The sequence below is a fragment of the Erithacus rubecula genome (assembly GCF_903797595.1).
Source record: "Erithacus rubecula genome assembly, chromosome: 2".
Lineage (NCBI taxonomy): Eukaryota > Metazoa > Chordata > Aves > Passeriformes > Muscicapidae > Erithacus > Erithacus rubecula.
The window spans coordinates 61,814,825-61,832,466 of record NC_136685.1 but is presented as its reverse complement, the minus strand read 5'-3'; the positions used below and the strand labels follow the sequence as shown (position 1 = coordinate 61,832,466).

At 38.9% G+C, this 17,642-nt stretch overlaps 1 protein-coding gene across 1 annotated transcript in view; it reads left to right on the top strand.

The window, feature by feature from the left end:
* Positions 1-2,564: 2,564 nt before the first annotated feature.
* Positions 2,565-17,642, top strand: part of PEX7 (peroxisomal biogenesis factor 7) — a 42,823-nt gene continuing 27,745 nt past the window's right edge. The window contains exons 1-5 of the mRNA XM_079299228.1: positions 2,565-2,769; positions 4,044-4,101; positions 5,594-5,744; positions 10,115-10,192; positions 10,510-10,618. Coding sequence (XP_079155354.1) covers positions 2,646-2,769; positions 4,044-4,101; positions 5,594-5,744; positions 10,115-10,192; positions 10,510-10,618 — 520 coding nt within the window. The 5' untranslated portion in view covers positions 2,565-2,645. The remainder of the gene's footprint in view (positions 2,770-4,043; positions 4,102-5,593; positions 5,745-10,114; positions 10,193-10,509; positions 10,619-17,642) is intronic.

Here is a 17,642-nt window from a genome sequence, read left to right as displayed (position 1 = left end):
AAGAGAAGTGGCAGCTGCATAAAGATAGCCTAAAACTGCATACTAAGCAACTTTCTCTCTTTTTCTATTGAAATTATGATTCGTTAGGTAAACAGCAATTTCAGTGTAGTTGGGGATGCTTTTCCTTCAACTGAGGGCTCTCGTTTTTTTGCGTGGAACATGGCTGCCACCTACTGCTGCAGGCAGGATCCGTCTGCTTGGAAGAATCTGGATTCTTCCTCTGCACTGGTGAGGCTGCACCTTGGGTCCTGTGTCCAGTTCTGGGCCCCTCAGTTCAGGACAGGCATTGAGATAGTGGAGCAAATCCAGAGAAGGACAACAAAGGTGGTGAAGCTCTGAAACACAGGTTTGATGAGGAAGAGCTGAAGGAGCTGGGAGTGTTCAGCGTGGAGATGAGGAGGCTCAGGGGTGACCTTATTGATCTCTATAACACCTTGAAAGGAGAATGTGGGCAGGTAGGGGTCAGCCTCTCCTACCTGACAACTTGTGACAGGATGGAAGGAAATGGCCTCATGCTGAGCCAGGGAAGGTTTAGGTTGGACATTAGGAGGAATTTCTTTACAGAAAGGGTGATCAGACATTGGAATGGGCTACCCGTGGAGGTGGTGGCATCACTGTTCCTGGAGATATGTAAGGAAAGCCTGGATGTGGCACTGAATGCCATGGTCTAGCTGACATGATGATGTTCAGTCATAGGTTGGACTCGGTGATCTCAAAGGTCTTTTCCAACCTAATTCTGTGATTTGGAGTTAGCTAAAAGGAGCTGGTAGGTAGATAATTTGGTTTCAGTAGCTACATATAAAATGCTGCTCTGATTGGTGGTCCTTCATATTTCTTGGATTTACTCAGCTGCCCAGAGGCTGAGCAGGAAATAGAGTAATGTTTAGCAACTTTGTTGGGACTTTCTCTCTCTACTTGTTTCTTTTGTTGTTATTCTACCTTGAAACCATCCTATTCAAGTCTTTCACTGTCCATATAATTTTGCTTTCTACTTCCATGGATCTTCAAAACCTGAATTCACAACTCAGTCTGTGGAAAAAAAAAAAAAAAAAGTTTGAGAACTAGTCCTCTCAGGACTTCCTTGTAACCTTTTATCCCCTTCTTGATCTTTATGTCTATGAAAATTCTTCTAATCGTGTCTTTAAAACAAAGCTGGGCCACTGATAAGAACTGGTTCCTGTTTGCACAACCTCTTTGCAGAATTTCACTCATTACGAAAGATCAATCAGCTTGGGAAAAATGGACTTGATGAAACCTTTCCAATTCTGTGATAAATTGTCCATAGAGTAACTGGACTTTAAACCATTAAGCATCTGACTCCCTGACACACTGCAAATGGCTCTGTCCAAATTTACCTACCCTACCCCTATGGTGGCCTTTCAAGCGCTGCAATTGACATGGCAGTCACAAAGGACAATTACTTTAAAAACACTTGCTCAGAAAACTGTCTTGTGACTTGCATTTTGAAAAGATGAATTGATGTTAAAAGATTTCACAAAAGCTAAAATTGGTTGAAATTGGCCTAGAGCAGCCAATTCCGTAAGGTATTCCTTTGCCCCAGGGTTAAAAAATTGATCTCATGTGATGTGAGTAAATGAAGCCTATAAATTGCCAGTTATGAGGATCTGAGAACTGCTGTGGCAATCCAAAGGATACACTGAATTGTGTTTCAGTTGCACTGAATTTGAACTGATTTTATTCTAAAATCGTGGAGACTATTTGATAAACACATTTGTTTTCATTTTTATTACAAGATTGTAGAATGAGTAGAACTGCCTAATTCTGCACCTGCGTGCCAGGTTAAGCAAATGGCATTTTTGTGGCTTTACAACGGATTTTGTAGTCAAGGTTTAGTTTTAAATATAGGTACCAGGAGTACATAACTATGTTTCAAATTCCATGAGGTAATTGTGACCAAATAGTCTAATTTGCCTTTTCTGTAACTTCTGAAAGTGTAAAATGATACTTTTTCATTTTTATGTTTAAACACATAGACGGGTCATTGCGACTAATTAGGGTGGTCTGTGTCCAACTGGAATAATCCGTCTGTATGTTAAGGGACATAGATATGGATATATATGGGATATAATATGACAAAAGCTGCAGCTGCTGCTCTGATATTAATTTTCTAAGTGTGAACACCCCCTGCCCACCTCTTCTTTTCAAAGGCAAAATTCCCACCGACTTAAACAGAAGTTGTCACAAGTTTATTCATAAAAGGGCTTGCATAGAGCACAATTTCGTACTGAGAAGAATCATAAAATATGCAGATCTATTCAAGAATTTAAGAGAATTAAAAGCTCAGAAGGTGTTTTTAGAAGGAAAAATGAAAGCTAACGCACATAGTTATGACTGAAACCTCTCCTGTATTCAAGCTGATGCACACACCCGAGCTGATCCATGTGCAGCGTGCGCATAAAGAGCGGATTGTTTCTGAAATTCGGCAGCGGTTCCTTCGGCGCAGGAGGCGATTCCGAGCGCGGCAATTCCGGACCCGCCGCCCGGGCCGCCCCTGCCATGGCCAAAGATGGCGGCGGCGGCGCGGCCCCGGCACCGCCCGGCGGGCGGGCGCTTCCGCCGGGGCCGGGGGCGCGGCGGCTCCTCCGCGGCTCCTCCGCGGCTCGGCGGAGGCCCGGGCGGGGGCCATGGGCACGGCGGCGGGCGCGGGCGCCCTGCGGCTGCCCGGGCTGCACGGGTACGCCGTGGAGTTCTCGCCATACTGCCCGGGGCGAGTGGCTTGCGCCGCCGCGCAGTACTACGGCATGGCAGGTGCGGGGGGCGGCGCGGCGGGGTGACCGGGAGCGCGGCTCCTCACGGCAGGAGGAGGAGGCTGGAAACCCGGGTGTGCGGAAGGACGGACGGTGTCTGCCAAATGCCAGAGCAGTGGGGACGACTTCCCTTTCGGCTGCGTTTGTTTCGCTGTGAGACAGCGCCTGTGCCCCGCGGCCGGGCCGGGGTGTGGCGGGGCTCCCCCTGCCCTCCACAGCCCCGGGATCTGCCCCTTGCCAAGGAGCGGCCCGCGGTGCCCTGGTGCTTCTCACAGCGCCAGGCTGATAGCGTCGGGAATAGACACGGGAGCAAAGATGTACACAGCGTGAATGAAATGTCTGAAAATAACTTTCTCCGGTGGCGGGACCCGAGGGGATGGCCTGAAGTTGTGTCAGGGCAGGTTTAGGTTGGGTATCAGGAAAAGGTTCTTCACCCAGAGGGTGTTTGGTCACTGGAGCAGCTCCCAGCGCAGTGGACACAGCACCAGCCTGGCAGAGCTCAAGAGCGTTCGGGGGATGCTCGCGGTGTGACTCTTGGGGATGCTGCTGTGCATGGCCCGGAGCTGGGCTCGATCCTGACGGGTCCTTCCCAGCTCAGATTGTTCTGTGATTCTGTGGCTTCAGCTCTTCTTGTTTTAGTCCCTGAGTGTCCAGGTACGCCCTCGGGATCCTGTGGTCACCCCTTGAAAGAGCCAAGCTGAGTGTTCCTCAATACTGGCACCTTTTTCATTTCCAGTGGGAGTATTGCTCCCCAAAACATTAATTAAAAAAAAACCCCTCCAAGTGTAGAATAACTTTAACAACATCCCCATCAGATGAGGAAGCAGAACTGATGTGTGTTTTATCAGAGCTGAATTATTTGTTTCGTTTCTAGTGAGCTGTGTTAGTATCACTGGATTCAGCAAGGGGCGAAAAAAGTGTTTGGTCTGCTGTGTTATCAAAAGCACAGAAGGGAACTCTGTGTTGTTATGTCTGTCACCTGAGACCCATGGGGAAATGTACTTTTATGCTTTATAAGCAAGTCTTTTTCAACTTCACTTACAGATGTACTGGAGTAAACAAACAAAACAACCCCCAAAAACCCAAAATCAAACTAGAAGAATCTGATGTACATGAATTACCGTTTTAGAAAACATGAGATCACAAGATGTTTAGTTATGCAAGTAATTGTTTGGCCTCTTAAAGTTTATGTGCCCTTTGTGTCAGAACCACCCCCCAATTTCCTTTGGCATTGGGGAATTAGTTGTGATGTTTTGTTTCATTTTGCTGGTTTAGGTTGTGGAACTCTGGCAGTGCTGGAACAAAACGAAGCTGGGATTGTTCTGATCAGGAGGTAATAAAGGTTTATCTTTTATTTTTGTGAGAGAAAAACTTACTGTGTACTTGTGAGTACTAGGCACAATTGAAATACTTTTGGTTATTTTTAGCAATATAAAGTATTTTTTTCTATTCTAAAGTAGCTACTGAATACAGGTCTTTGTATTTATATAGAAAAAATGTATTTGTATTTACATACAATGCATAAGATAGTTTATACTGCATTGATTTTATTATGGGGAAATCATCTGGCTCACACCATTTCTGTAGTGTAAACCATTTAATGGAAAACTTATAACAGAAATTAAGAGCAACTTCTCTGCCCTAGCTTGAAATTTTATGTTCTAGATTTTTAAGAACCTAATTTTTAAGACACCTAGATTTGTGCCTTTATGATTGATTTATAGTGAAAATAGGCCAGGAAGCTATGTCAAGTCATGGAGGTCCTAGGAGATACAATTTTCTAAGGGTTTTAAGGAAGTTGATTTTGTTGTGGATGGAAGGAAGAGAAAGGTTAGAAAGGAGGGGGTTTACTACTTGACTGTTATTAACCTAGAGCATTTTAAGGAGAGCCTTGTAACAGTGATTGTTTAGATTAAGATGGCTGACATAGAAATGCTTAAAAAAAAATTAATCACATTCAGAGAACCTTTTTTCCATTCATAATTATAAAACAAGACTCTGAAGGTGTGTAACACTCTGTCACTTCTACTAAGTACTCTGGTTCTGTACATTTCATTTATGTTTCCAGTGACGCCCCTTATTTTGTGGTAGAAAGTCCTCTTAAGTTCCTGACCCACAGGCTGTGTTGTTCATCACAGTGTTCTGTGTGGATGCCTTTACCATATCATTACTGCAGAGTGCCATCAAATTTGACCTAACCTTAGCTAAAGCTTCCGTGAAAAGGGGGTAAATAAATTTGGATTTCCCATATTGCAGTAATTGATAGCTGCCACAGGGTAGCTAACACATGGCATCAGATCCAGTATGATGAATTGTTGGTATGGTGAAAGCATTTTCAAGAGAGTGTAGAATTCTTCAGTAAATTCTTGACCGTGTTTCTGTTGGGTTTTCATTGTCACTCAGATTGATAGTGGTGTTGTGAATTGGATAGGGCTCTTTCAGCACAGTTTTATTTCTTTATTTACCACAGTGGTAAGAAACAAAGTGCTCTTACATTCTGGAGAAACCATAGATCAGACTGAGGCGTTTTGCACTTCTGTTTGCGTGGCAAGTTTTAGACTGAAATCAGAATTCCTTCTTTGTGTGTGGAAGGTCCTTGGCTCATTTATGCTTTAAATTAATCAATCTATTCGGGCATATGGTTGTAGAAATTGGCATTCAAACAAATAAATTAATTGTGACGAGATTCACTTGGAACTGAAATATATAAAAATGCTGTTTAGAGTGATAAAAAGGATGATTTAAAGACTTTCTTCACATGGAACTTGGTGTAGACTTTTATTTGTGCTTTCTCACAGACAAATATCTTCATTTTTCCAATTTAGTTTTGACTGGAATGATGGCCTGTTTGATGTGACCTGGAGTGAGAATAATGAAAATGTGTTGATCACTTGTAGTGGAGATGGATCTCTGCAAATCTGGGATATGGCTAAAACCAAAGGTCCACTTCAAGTCTATAAAGAGCACACTCTGGAGGTAAATCAGGAAAACTTAAATAAATGTAATGGATGCTTTTATGTTTGAATAATTAAAATATTTATTTGTAGCCTTATAATCTGAAGTAGCTTTTTGTTTTCTGACTCTTTTGTGTCTGTGGTTTGAATTAGTAATTTGAATATAAAGTGGATGTACATATTCTTGTGCATGTTCATATGCTGTAGTAGGTACTGCTTGATTACACAAATCTAATATATTCAGAAATAGCATTTGTGGTTCCTTACAGTAATCATTGTGATGTATGAAATTACTGAAGTCATGCTGTGACTTTTGGAGAGCCTTATTAAATAGGTCTAAATCAGAGAGCTGTTACATGAGTCTTATTCTGGAGGTTGTGGAGTGATCCACATTATGCAGATCCTTAGCACTTGGGTTGCACTTGGATCTGCTTATCTTTTCCCTCCTAGAATCTGTGAGATCCTGCTCAAATAACATTAGTCAAATGTTGGGACAGTGTGTATGTTTAGCCTTGGTTTGATACTGTTGCATTTGATTTTCTTAAAATCTGTTTCTTCATGCAGTGCTGTATGGATAGAGAATAATGTTATATTCATATTCATAAATATATTTGCACAGTTTTAAGGATATTTATACTGTAGTACATATATCTTCCCTATATTTTTCTTCCCTTTTTCTTCCCGGATTTTTCTTCCCTTTTTTTTAAGCTTTCTATCTAACCCTCCTCTCACTTCTGTGAAATCTTTGCACTTAAGATGCAATGATTGTCAGCCTGGATTTTGCTGGCTTTACTGGTACTTTATCTAAATGACATTGATCTCAATAAAATAATCTAGTAGATATGCAGTCAAAAAACTGATTGAGGAAATTCAGTTTCATTCCCAAAAACCTCAAGATTTTTTCAGATATGAAGCACAAAGCTAAAAGCTGAGTGACAGTAGTTACACAAGAGCCCATCTTCTGTAGCTTATTTCTCTGCAGTTTTTCTACTTTGGTTTAATACACCTACTGTGTAAACTGAGAATTTTGAGAGAGGAGTTTCTAGTTGTGGTCAGGATTTTGTGATAGTGTTCGAAGGCTGATAATAGTTACAGAAAGAGGTAGGTGAAGTATAGTACTGGCTTTTTTTGTTAGTTTGTTTCTGTCATTTTCTCATTGAAATTGTCAGTAAGTTTACTTTGGTTTGCTACACCATCTGTTGTTTGTGAAATATACATTTCTGTGTCTGTCTTAGCTGAGCCAATAGCATGGGAGGTGGGCATATTCATCTGTGCTTAGAAAGACAGCGTAGGAAACATGGGCCAAGTGAGAGCTTGTTGTGAGATATGAAAGATTTGTATTGATTCTGTATTAACTTGTGTTAAGAGGATACATCTCGGAAGGAATTTACCTAGTAATTTGTGGTAAACTCTGTCAGACACTGTACTCAGTAGCTTCCTAATCCTTGATCCCTGTCTGACATTTTTAATGGCAGTTTTGTCACTGTGTTTTGTATTATTTCTGATGCATGATTGACAGGGGTCTGTTTCCTTTTTTCTAGATGAGATCATTGTCCTTTCTCAAAAAACAATCTGCATTTTTAATTTAGAAGTGAATTTGCATTATCAAAGGATGATGAGTTTTATTCCAGCACTAACCAACTGCTGAATCTCATTAATAAATTAGTCTAATTTACTTTGGTTTAGACGAAATCTCACTGGATTGTGAGATAATAGAATGCTTGAATTAAATTTGTCTTGTAAAGTGAGCCTGAACATTTCTTTTAAGCTATATTTTATGTTTTTGCATTTTTTTCCCTTCGTCTTTTGCCTGAGTCATTTCTTGCTGCTATTTAGGCATAAGATAAGGTTCATTTATTTTATGATTGAAGATAAAGCACTAAAAGATTAATAGCTAAGGTTTATGGTGTTATTAGTCTTTCCTAGTGGCTCAACACAGCTTCCATTGAAGTGTCTGTAAATTTATGTTGGAGGATAGCATGAGAAGGAAAGAAGAATAAAAATGAACCTTACTGGGTTCTTTGTACTGTCTTTTCATCCTCATTACCTAGACTATCACATGCCAAATAGACAGCATCTCTTGTTTTTCCTGAGCCTGTTGCCTGTTCTGTTTGTAATTCTTGCCCAAAGGAGAGTTTGCTCAGGCCCTGCTGCCTCTGCTGCAGCTGCAGAGCGCTGAGCAGCGCCAGCCCTGCGTGCCATATGTGCCCAGCTCTGTGTCACAGCACCTGCTCAGCAGATCTACGTGCTGATAGCTTGGGAGCGAGCTGGGTGTGCTTTGCCTTTCCCTGCAGCAGATCTGATACATCCCAAGTACAATGTATTGAATACCAGCTACCCGGGTTGTGTGACACAGGTACATGTTTCCCAAAGATCTGTTTCTCTCTGGAAAATCTTGAATATGAGTATGAGAGCCAAACACTTACTGAGCTGTTGTGTGAAAGAGGCATACTGGCCAGTGATACAATTAGGGGCTTTTCCAAGCAGCAGCATCTTAGGAGGTGAGCTCAGGCCATCACACAGATTCAAAGGCAAAGAGGGAAATATTTGTGTGGAGCTCAGGAACCACTTTGAAGAACTGTCATGTCTTCAATTCATAGAATCTGTGGAGAGGTACTGGTGTAATTCCTTTGTTACTATTTTAGTAGGAAGAGTTAGAGTAGGAAGAGAAAGGAGCATGTTTGAATGAGCTGTAGTACAATTAGTTAGCTAGCAAAAGTAGAAAAGTCAAGAGTATGGTTTGGCAGAAAAACCCAAAAGAATTACCTCTCAGTTGGTTATGTGGCTTTTGTCAAGTACTCTCCTAGTGTCTTGTACATTAGTACTGTAAGCTTCTCAAGGAAGGGAGTTAGTATAAAATTATTCTGGAGCAGTAGGGCTTCCAGTATATGGGAAGCAGGACTTTGTAGAATAAAAAAGGAGAGTTGCAGATGAAGCAGCTTGTTTTTCTCTGTGCAGTGGTTGCCTTCCACTTAAGGAAGATAAACAGGCAGATGAAACCCAGTTCATTTAAGCTGGATCTAGCATAGACTGAAATATTTCTTAGGAAAGAAAATGCTCAGAAATAGCTAAATATTGTCTTGATTTCCATTCTCACACAGGACAGTCTTCATAGAAGACTGGAGTTGCTGGTTTTCTTTCCCTTTCAATTTCTCCACTTTTTAAATCTGGTAACACTGGTCCAAGCACTTCCACCTTCAAAAGAAGGGTTACTGTTATTAAATGCACAATTCCATCTATTCAAGACAAACCCAACATCTAGTATGTTGATTTGCAGGCCATATCCAGTGCTGTCCTAGAACTAGATTATCCCAGGTAGAATACAAATCCTCAGTGGTTAGTGGCCCAGCTGTTGAGAGCAGTGCCACCTCCTACTTGTTGGTAGTGACCACATTTCTGAGAAGTGTCCTGGGAGCTCTGATTGGGTCAGAAGGTTAAGTGGTTGAGGTGTTTTATCTAATATTTATCCACCTTACACTAAAATGGTTCATGTCCCACTGCAGCTTATTGAATCACTTTGGTGTGAGTTAACACCAGGTGAAATAGAATGCACCTTCCATCAAGTTAAGATGTGTATTTGAAGATTGAAATTGTACATGTACGTGAGACTAGAGGATTTTAAATAATTTGAGGAACTACCTTAGTGCATTTGTTTCTGTGAAGCAGCAGAGCTGAAAAATCAGCATTCAAGTGTTGAGTTAAGGTATGCTGTCAGGGAAGAGGGAGCTTATTTCAACTACATAGTGGAAAGTAATTTCTTAATAGCTGAAATGAGTAATTATGAGATAAAGTGAGTTTTTAATTTGTGTTATTTTACTTGTTTGAGGATTTGGATGGTAAAAAAAGAGTGCCATAGAACCTGGAAAAGATGAAAACCAGGAGTATTTTCATGATATATTTCTTGGAAGAATTAGATATAATTAAAAAGCATTTATTGTTAGTCAGCTAAAATCTCAAAGTCAGCTCTGAAGAGAGATGGCATTTACAATGAGAGATGGCTAGTAATTGGAAACTGTAGATCTTTGAATAAAATTGGATCAGCAATATGAAATCAAGTCTGAATTACAGCTTTTAAAGTAGTAGACTCCTAGTGATGGCAGATGTGGATTTTGTTACAAATTTTCTTTTTCCTCCATTTTGGCCTATCTTTGCTTTTTCAGATACTTTTCTTAGCCTGTATGTACCTTTAATGTCTGACTGAGATGCTAAGTTTAATTTTTGTTCAGGTCAATGGTATTCTTGGCAGTTTTGTTGTGCTTTAGTGGTGTGGTTTTTCAGCTGATCAGGATACAATCTGCAAATCCAAGTCTATTTTGTGAAATTCTGTCTAACTACAACCTGAAACTTGTATTCCAATGCTCCTTCTAAACTATTCTCTTATGTCATTTACAGGCATACAGTGTTGACTGGAGCCAAACTAGAGGAGAGCAGCTAGTGGTGTCTGGCTCATGGGATCAAACAGCCAAGCTGGTATGTTGGTTTTCTGCTGGAGGTGAAAAGTGTGATTTCTTTTGTGTCTCACAGTTCTTTGTGTAAGAGACAACAGGGACTCTCTTTTCCTCTTTATTTTTACGGAATAAAAATAGCCACTGAATTGTGGCTGAAATTCTGCTTTAATTGGGTGGTTGCTTAAACTCTCAGTTGATACCAGTTTAAGCATACATATGCTTTGTTTTTAAGAAGTTCATTTAATCCTTTCTGTATGTATAAAGTTTTTTTTTTCAGTGTATGAAACCCTTTCATTTCTTATTGGATATGTATCTCGTTTTCTTTTTTCCTTTATTCAGTGGGATCCAGCTGTGGGGAAGTCATTATGCACTTTTAAAGGCCATGAGGGGGTCATTTACAGCACTATATGGTCTCCACACATCCCAGGTTGTTTTGCATCTGCCTCAGGTAAGCATAATGGTAGAAGAGGTTCTCACAACAAAAACCCAAAAGCCACTTTCTGTGTTGGTGGATCAGTTCAGCACTTTGTCCAGCAGATGGTAGTGTGTGTCATATACACTCGTTTAGTAAAAATGGAACAAGGAAAGGTAAGTGTATTGCTGCAGCTGGATTTGTAGGTTCTGTTATAGTCAGTAGATCATCCTCTTGGCCATTTAAATGAGGATCAGCAGTTTTCTAACAGTGACCTTGTGGGAGTTTTTTCTGTTATTTTATGTAGCTCTCTCCCAGTCGTCTCATTCTTGTTATTGACCACTAAATCATGTTATATACTTTATTTTGTGTTTTGGCCTATGTTTTTGTTCAAATTATCTCATGTGTCAGTAGGCTATTAACTCTCTGAGAAATGTAGTCAGTTCCCACTGAGCTTTTTTTAAGTGGTTATGTAGATCTCTATGTCTTGTTCAATCAATTTTAGTTTTCTGCTTTGGCCAGTGCTATGGGTCTTGCTGATAAATACAATCACAATTGAGTTCGCTGTACACAGAGGCAAAGAGAGGTAAGGTGACAATGTTTTCCAAGCACTGCTCCTGCTTCAGAGGCACAAGGAGAGCTCTGGAGTGACACCTGGAGCCCAGTGATTAACTGTGAGAGAGGTGCTGTGAGCCACAGAGTTTGGGAGGTAAATTGGCTATAAGGCATTGTCTTAATACAAATATTGATAGATTAACTCCAATGGCCTAAATTTCTCATATTTAATATCTGTTGTACTTCTGTACTGATGTAAATATAAATTGTTTGGCTCTTACATCAAGAGAGTAAGTGGGTATAACTATGTTTTCCTGTTACTGAAGTTAGAAAGAGAGTGTGTACACATAGATACTGGTATTACCTATTCTGTGGCAAGTCAGATGAAAAAGTACATGTGGCTTTCATAAAATTTCAGTCTGGCTATTTCCATCTGATTCTAAACGCAGATTTTAGCTAGAATGATGAATGAGTAACATTTATTTGTTCTAACATAGTAGTGCTTGAAAGCCAAATGTTGGAGCACAAGTTTTTCCACCTTGTCTAGTAGATACCTGTCTAACAGGATGTGCAGAAATTTACAGGATTGAGCCCTGTATGCTGTATGAACAGTTCTACTGAAATGCAGCTATCTGTATACTACAAAATACTAGCTGAGTACCATTTGGTCAGGGTTAAGTGCTTAGTGATTTTTGCAAGTTCTAAGGAATATTCTCTTTAAAGTCCTGCTTAGAACCTTTCTGTGCATGGTATTCTTACCCATACAAAATTTCTGGCATTCTAGATAAACAAAAGAGCTTTTCTGATACAACTGATTATTTCATATTTGATCCTCTAGGATATGAAGCCGATCTTTCTTCTAATACATTGCCACTTGAACAATTTTGGGAAACATTGATTGTTAGATGCTGTATGTCGTGGTACCTAAATTGGGTACAACTATTGATCTGTTCTTTGAGTGACTCAGTGGGTGCAGCTGTTGAAAGAACTAAAACACTACTGAGTTCCTATTCTTTTGTCAATTTTTACTTTGATGCTTGAAAGGGACTAATATGCTACTGGAGACTAAAGCTAATTGCAGTCAGTGTTCACTCATTGATGGAAAAACAACATGCACAAAAGACACAGTATTTATCTTCTCTAAGTACTACACGGGTGTGAAATAAAAATCTGCTGTCAGTGTAATTCTGGGTGCAACATAATTAGATTTTGGAAGAAGAGGATTTCAAAATGATGGTAAACTTTCTTACAGTTTCCAAAATAAAATGTCTAGTGTACTTCTAGGTGAAATAACAGAATTTGTGACTTGCTGATGTGGAAAAGGTTTCTGTGTTTGCATTGTTTACATTGAAATTTTCCTGTGGTTTGATTGGATTGTTTAGCTACAGAAAATACATACTGTCAGTTGCTTCAGCAAGATTGGATAGTAGAAGGACTCGTGACCCTCTAGCTCTGTGTAAAAATGCTATTTCCTTATTGTAAAAAAGGTATATCTCACACAGTTGATGTTCAAAGAATTTATTGTTTAGTACTTAATGACATTCTTCTCTGTCAGTCATGATGAAGTAAAAGTGGAAAGTAAAGTGGATGAAAGTAAATGTGGATGTAAGTAAAGTGGATCTGTTCAAGAGGCTGGTTGTCCTCATTTAAAACTTGCTATGGTCTGCATACTCTATAGGGATGACAGAAAATCATGGGACAGAAAGCTAAATTTCACTGATGATTCATCTTCTATTGAGCTAAAGTTGGAGCTGAAAAGAAACTTGAATCTCAATGTGATAATACTGTGTCAAATTTAGAGCTGTTTCCTTCTTTGGGATGCACTTGCTGGAGAGATTGACCTGTGGTTTTGTGGTCTCTTATTTTGCAACTTCTTGTTGTCTTGAAAATTAGTGACTGAAATGTGTCTGGAGGGAAACTTTTTATACTTCCTTTCATCTCACTTGGGTTTTTTCACTTTTTAAAATTATAGTTTTTTTGGAGTTAAAGATTATTGAAACATTCCTTTCTTAAAGGACTGTAGGGTGTCTCTATGTCTTTTTTTTTCCCTCTCTTTTGTCCCACCTATCCCCTTTCTCTCTTCCCACCTCACAAATACCTACTCATAACCATTTACTTACTGCTGTCTTAATAGTAAAGTTGTAATGCTTAAGAAATTAACTTTCATGCTTCAGCATCTTCAATTCTCCATGTACAAGTAAAATAAGTTAGGTATGTTGTAAACCACAGATTGGAAAAAATGTTGCTCTTTAAATATTTTAGATTAAACTAAATGTAAGTAAAACAATGCACTCTTTTTTCTTTTAAAGGAAGCAAGCGAGGGGAAAGAAGGTTTAGAAACATTTTTCATGCCACACCTCTGCCATTTTTCTGCTTTTATTTGAATCTCTATAAAATCCTGGAGAAGTTTAATTTCTATGGAGCTAATTAGTTTGTGAACTCTGAAAACAGAAAACCAAACAGATTTGCAAACCACAGTAAAACAGCTGCTCAAAAGGATCAACTTAGACCTGAAGCTAATACTTGATTTTGAAATATGGCTTTTTATCAAGCTATTATGAGATTAGAAAAAGAATACAAGTGAAGAAAATGAGAAATCTAAGATGGCAATATAAAACAATTGAAAAAATTTGATACTAGGTATAGCCTTTTTTGCTTCATTATTCTAAATATATACAAGAAAACTGAGCTTGTCTGCAGTGATCAATAAAATTCAATTGAATTGCAAAAGATATATATGTCTGATGCTTCAGTTAAATTAGGTTTTATTCAGCATATAATGAACTTCCATTTAACATTTACAGAGATGTGTAAGGTTCTTTACCATGCTCTTATCTTCATGTACAATCATTCATACTCCAAAACCAGAAAGTAAATGGTCTTTTTTTTTTTTTTTTTTTTTCTTTATATTGGCAGCTAGTAGTAACAGAGCAAACTGTTAATTCTGGATATGTAAATAAGTGCTGTTGTGATGTCAGTAACAATTTCTGGGCAGATAAGCAGGATGTTCAGGTGTACGTGTGGCACCAAACCAGAGCCCTGGTAAATGTCTGCCTTATGCTGAAAACACACTGATGTGGAAAATGTCATTAAAGAAGTGACATGAAGCCACTAACAGCATTAACAGCAGCCTCATGGCTAAAGGGGTTTAATGAGTCATTATGTCATTTGCCTAGTAGGTTGTTTTTTTTTAACCCAGAGAGCAAATTGGTGAGAAGCTCATAAAGAACATTAAAAATGCACACAGCATATTTAGTCAAATGTTAATCAGTTCTACTAAATAATTATCCATGACTGCAGAGCTGTAGGCCTTGCTTAGTCTTGTGGTTTATGAAGAAAGCATCCTTTTTAGTATCAACTGGGTTTATTGTCTTTTAACAGTAGAAAGTACTTAATAAATACCATTTTACCTTTATCTGCAAGTATTCTTTGATACAGATACAACACTGACAAATGATGAAAATATGAATGTTTTGGATTTGACAAAGCCATATTTATAATGACTGATAACATTTTTCTTAAATACTAGGACCTTAGTTTTAATGCTGCTTTTCTTTTTAAATCAGTCTTTTTTACTGATAAGGGCAGATACATAATTTTAATAATATAATTCATGAACAAGGGAAAGAAATCCTTTTGAAAGCTGCCTGACAATGTCAGTATTCATCAGTATTTAGATCAATTAATTGTATTCTTTGCTCAGAGATTTGCTTTTCAGACTTAAAGCCCAAGGCAAAAGACTTTGTTTTACCACAACAAAGTGTGATAAATTCTCATACATTTTTATTATGTTGGCAAAAGTGTTGAATGACTGTAGCTTTGCTGTTTTACAAATGAATCTGTAAATCCAGGTCCCACTCTTGTAAGCCTTGCGTTGAGTGCTAGACCTTAACGTTGAAACTAAAAACCATTGTTTATCTCATATTCTGTTTTACTGCCAGCCCTGAGTTAGTGAGTTGCCTATTAAAAAGTCTTCTTGCTCTCTGCTCTCTTGGTGATAAATGTGTGTAGTAAAGGGATTGTCAAGCTATAGTTTCATAGGTCAGGCTGGCATCTAGTCTTGATGCACCCTTCTGTGTTTGATATTCAAGTGTAAAAAAACCTATGATTGAACAAATTATTTTCCATGAAATAATGAGCTGGGGTAGATGTACATCTGCTAAGAGAACATTTACTGAATTAGTGCAGGTTCTCAGTAGAGGTGGTTTTTGTGTTTCTGGGCCAAACTTTGGGGTTGTCAGGTTTTTGACATCACTTTTCAACTCACAAGTTTCAACTCACATTCCTGCCTCAGAAGTAGGACTGAGCAAAAGAAGGAGCCATTGGAGAGTAGGGCTTGCAGACAAGTAATTCCAAAGATGCTTTTGTTTCTTCAGGTTCCTTAAAAATGGAAGAAATAATCTCCTGTTTGGCTATGACAGTGGTTTCTCATGAGTTCCAAAGCACTTTTTTCTAGAGGTTTATATTCAATCCATTTGTGTGTGGTGTGGGGCCATTTTTTGCTTCTTATGACTCCTGGTGATTTTCTTGTTTAATGTGTTAGGAGAAATGCCATAATGAACAAGGTTCAAGGCTTGTGAAAAATGGTCATTTTTGAAATCCAAACCCTAAAGGGACAAAATAATAAGATGCTTCAATTTACTGCATGGTACATAGTTGTACAAATCAAGTGTCTAGACTGTGGAGCTACTGTGGCTTGTTGCAGTTCAGCCAAACTACTGTTTATACTAAAAGCTTTTTAAATACAATCTACTTGCTTAGTTTGCTACATCAGATTTATGTAGTGACGTGAGGTGACTAAAAATTTTAATTTGCAATCTGTTATTTCAAGACTTACCAGCACAGTACTGAATTCATCCAAATCTTGTGCTGCAGTGTTGTGGTCTAACCCCAGCCAGCCAACAAGCTCCACACAGCCACATGGTCACTCTTCCACCAGTAGGATCAGGGAGAGAATAGGTGGTGTAAAAGAGAAAACTCATAGACTGAGATAAAGACAGTTTAATAGGGAAAGCAAAAGCTGTGCATACAAGCAATGAAAAACAAGGAACTAATTCATCACTTCCAATGAGCAGACAGGTGTTCAGCCATCTCCAGAAGAGCAGGGCCCCTTTGTGCATGACAGTGGCTTGTGAAGATAAATGCCATCTCTCCAAAGGTCCTCCCACTTCCTCCATCTTTCCCCTACTTTATATGCTGAGCATAATGTCATAGGTCTGGAATATGCCTTTGGTTAGTTGGAGTCACCTGTCCCAGCTGTGTCTCCTCCCAGCTTCCCATGCACCCCCAGCCCCCTCAACAGCAGGGCAATCTGAAAACCAGTGAATGCCTTGCTCTGTGCAAGTCCTGCTCAGCAATAACAAACACATCACCATATTGTCAACCCTGGTCTCAGCACAAATCTAAAGCTCTATACCACTGAGAAGAAAATTAAACCTACCCAAGCCAAAACCAGCACATCAAATAAGTTTTACTAAATCATTCTTTAATGTACGAGCTGAAGTAGTTCTCAGGAAATGAGTTTATCCCTCAATTTATGCTATTTAATCATAATAAAGTACTGTATATAGTACATGCTGTAATATAAAGCACTTTCAGGTTACAACATTTCATATTAAAATCTGATAACATGGTTTAGTGTTCAGAAGAAATAAACAGTAACAGTTTCTTACAGTAAATTAATTTGGATTGTGTTGTTTGGGTTACAGGTAGAGATAGCCAATATTTCCATTTGCTGAAGAATGGCTTAATCGTAAGTCATAACTTTGGTCAGTTTTGGGGGAGAAAATAAAACAGTCCCAAGATGTATATATAATCCTCTTGGGAAACACTGAAATAAAGATTTCACTAACTTTTAAGAATTTATTTTATTTTATTTTATTTTGGTTTGGTTTGGTTTTTTATTCTGTTTAGAAAAAGAATTAATCGGGCTCTTCCCTAAAATAACTTAAAATTCTTCTAATTTTTAGCTTGACAGCATTTTGTATTAGGCTAATATTGACCAGCTAGAAAGTATATTTCCACTGGTAATTATGTGTACTTGCTAAGTTGTTCTACATGGAGATAGATTTTGTGTATTTGGTAGTAGTCTTGGATGATTTAACTAAAGCTATTATTTGTGTCACTCTATTTCTGTCTCTTTGTGCAGAATTCCATGAGCTTTATTATTCCTATTCTAAGTTTTCTTCTACTGTTGTATTGGTTTAACCCCCGTTGGCAGCTCAGCCCCATGCAGCCACTCAGTCACTCCCCAACAGTGAGATGGAGAGAGAATCAGAAGGGCCAAAGCTGGAAAACTTAAGGGGTGTGGTAAAGACAGTTTAATGGGTAAAGCAAAAACTGTGAATGGAAGAGCAAAACAAGGAATTCATTCACCACTTTCCATGGGCAGGAAATTGTTCAGGCATTTCTTGGAAAGCATGGTTCCATCATGCTTAATGGTTGCTTGGGAAGACAAATACCCTCATTCCAAACATCTCTCTCTTTCTTTTTCTTCTCCCAGCTT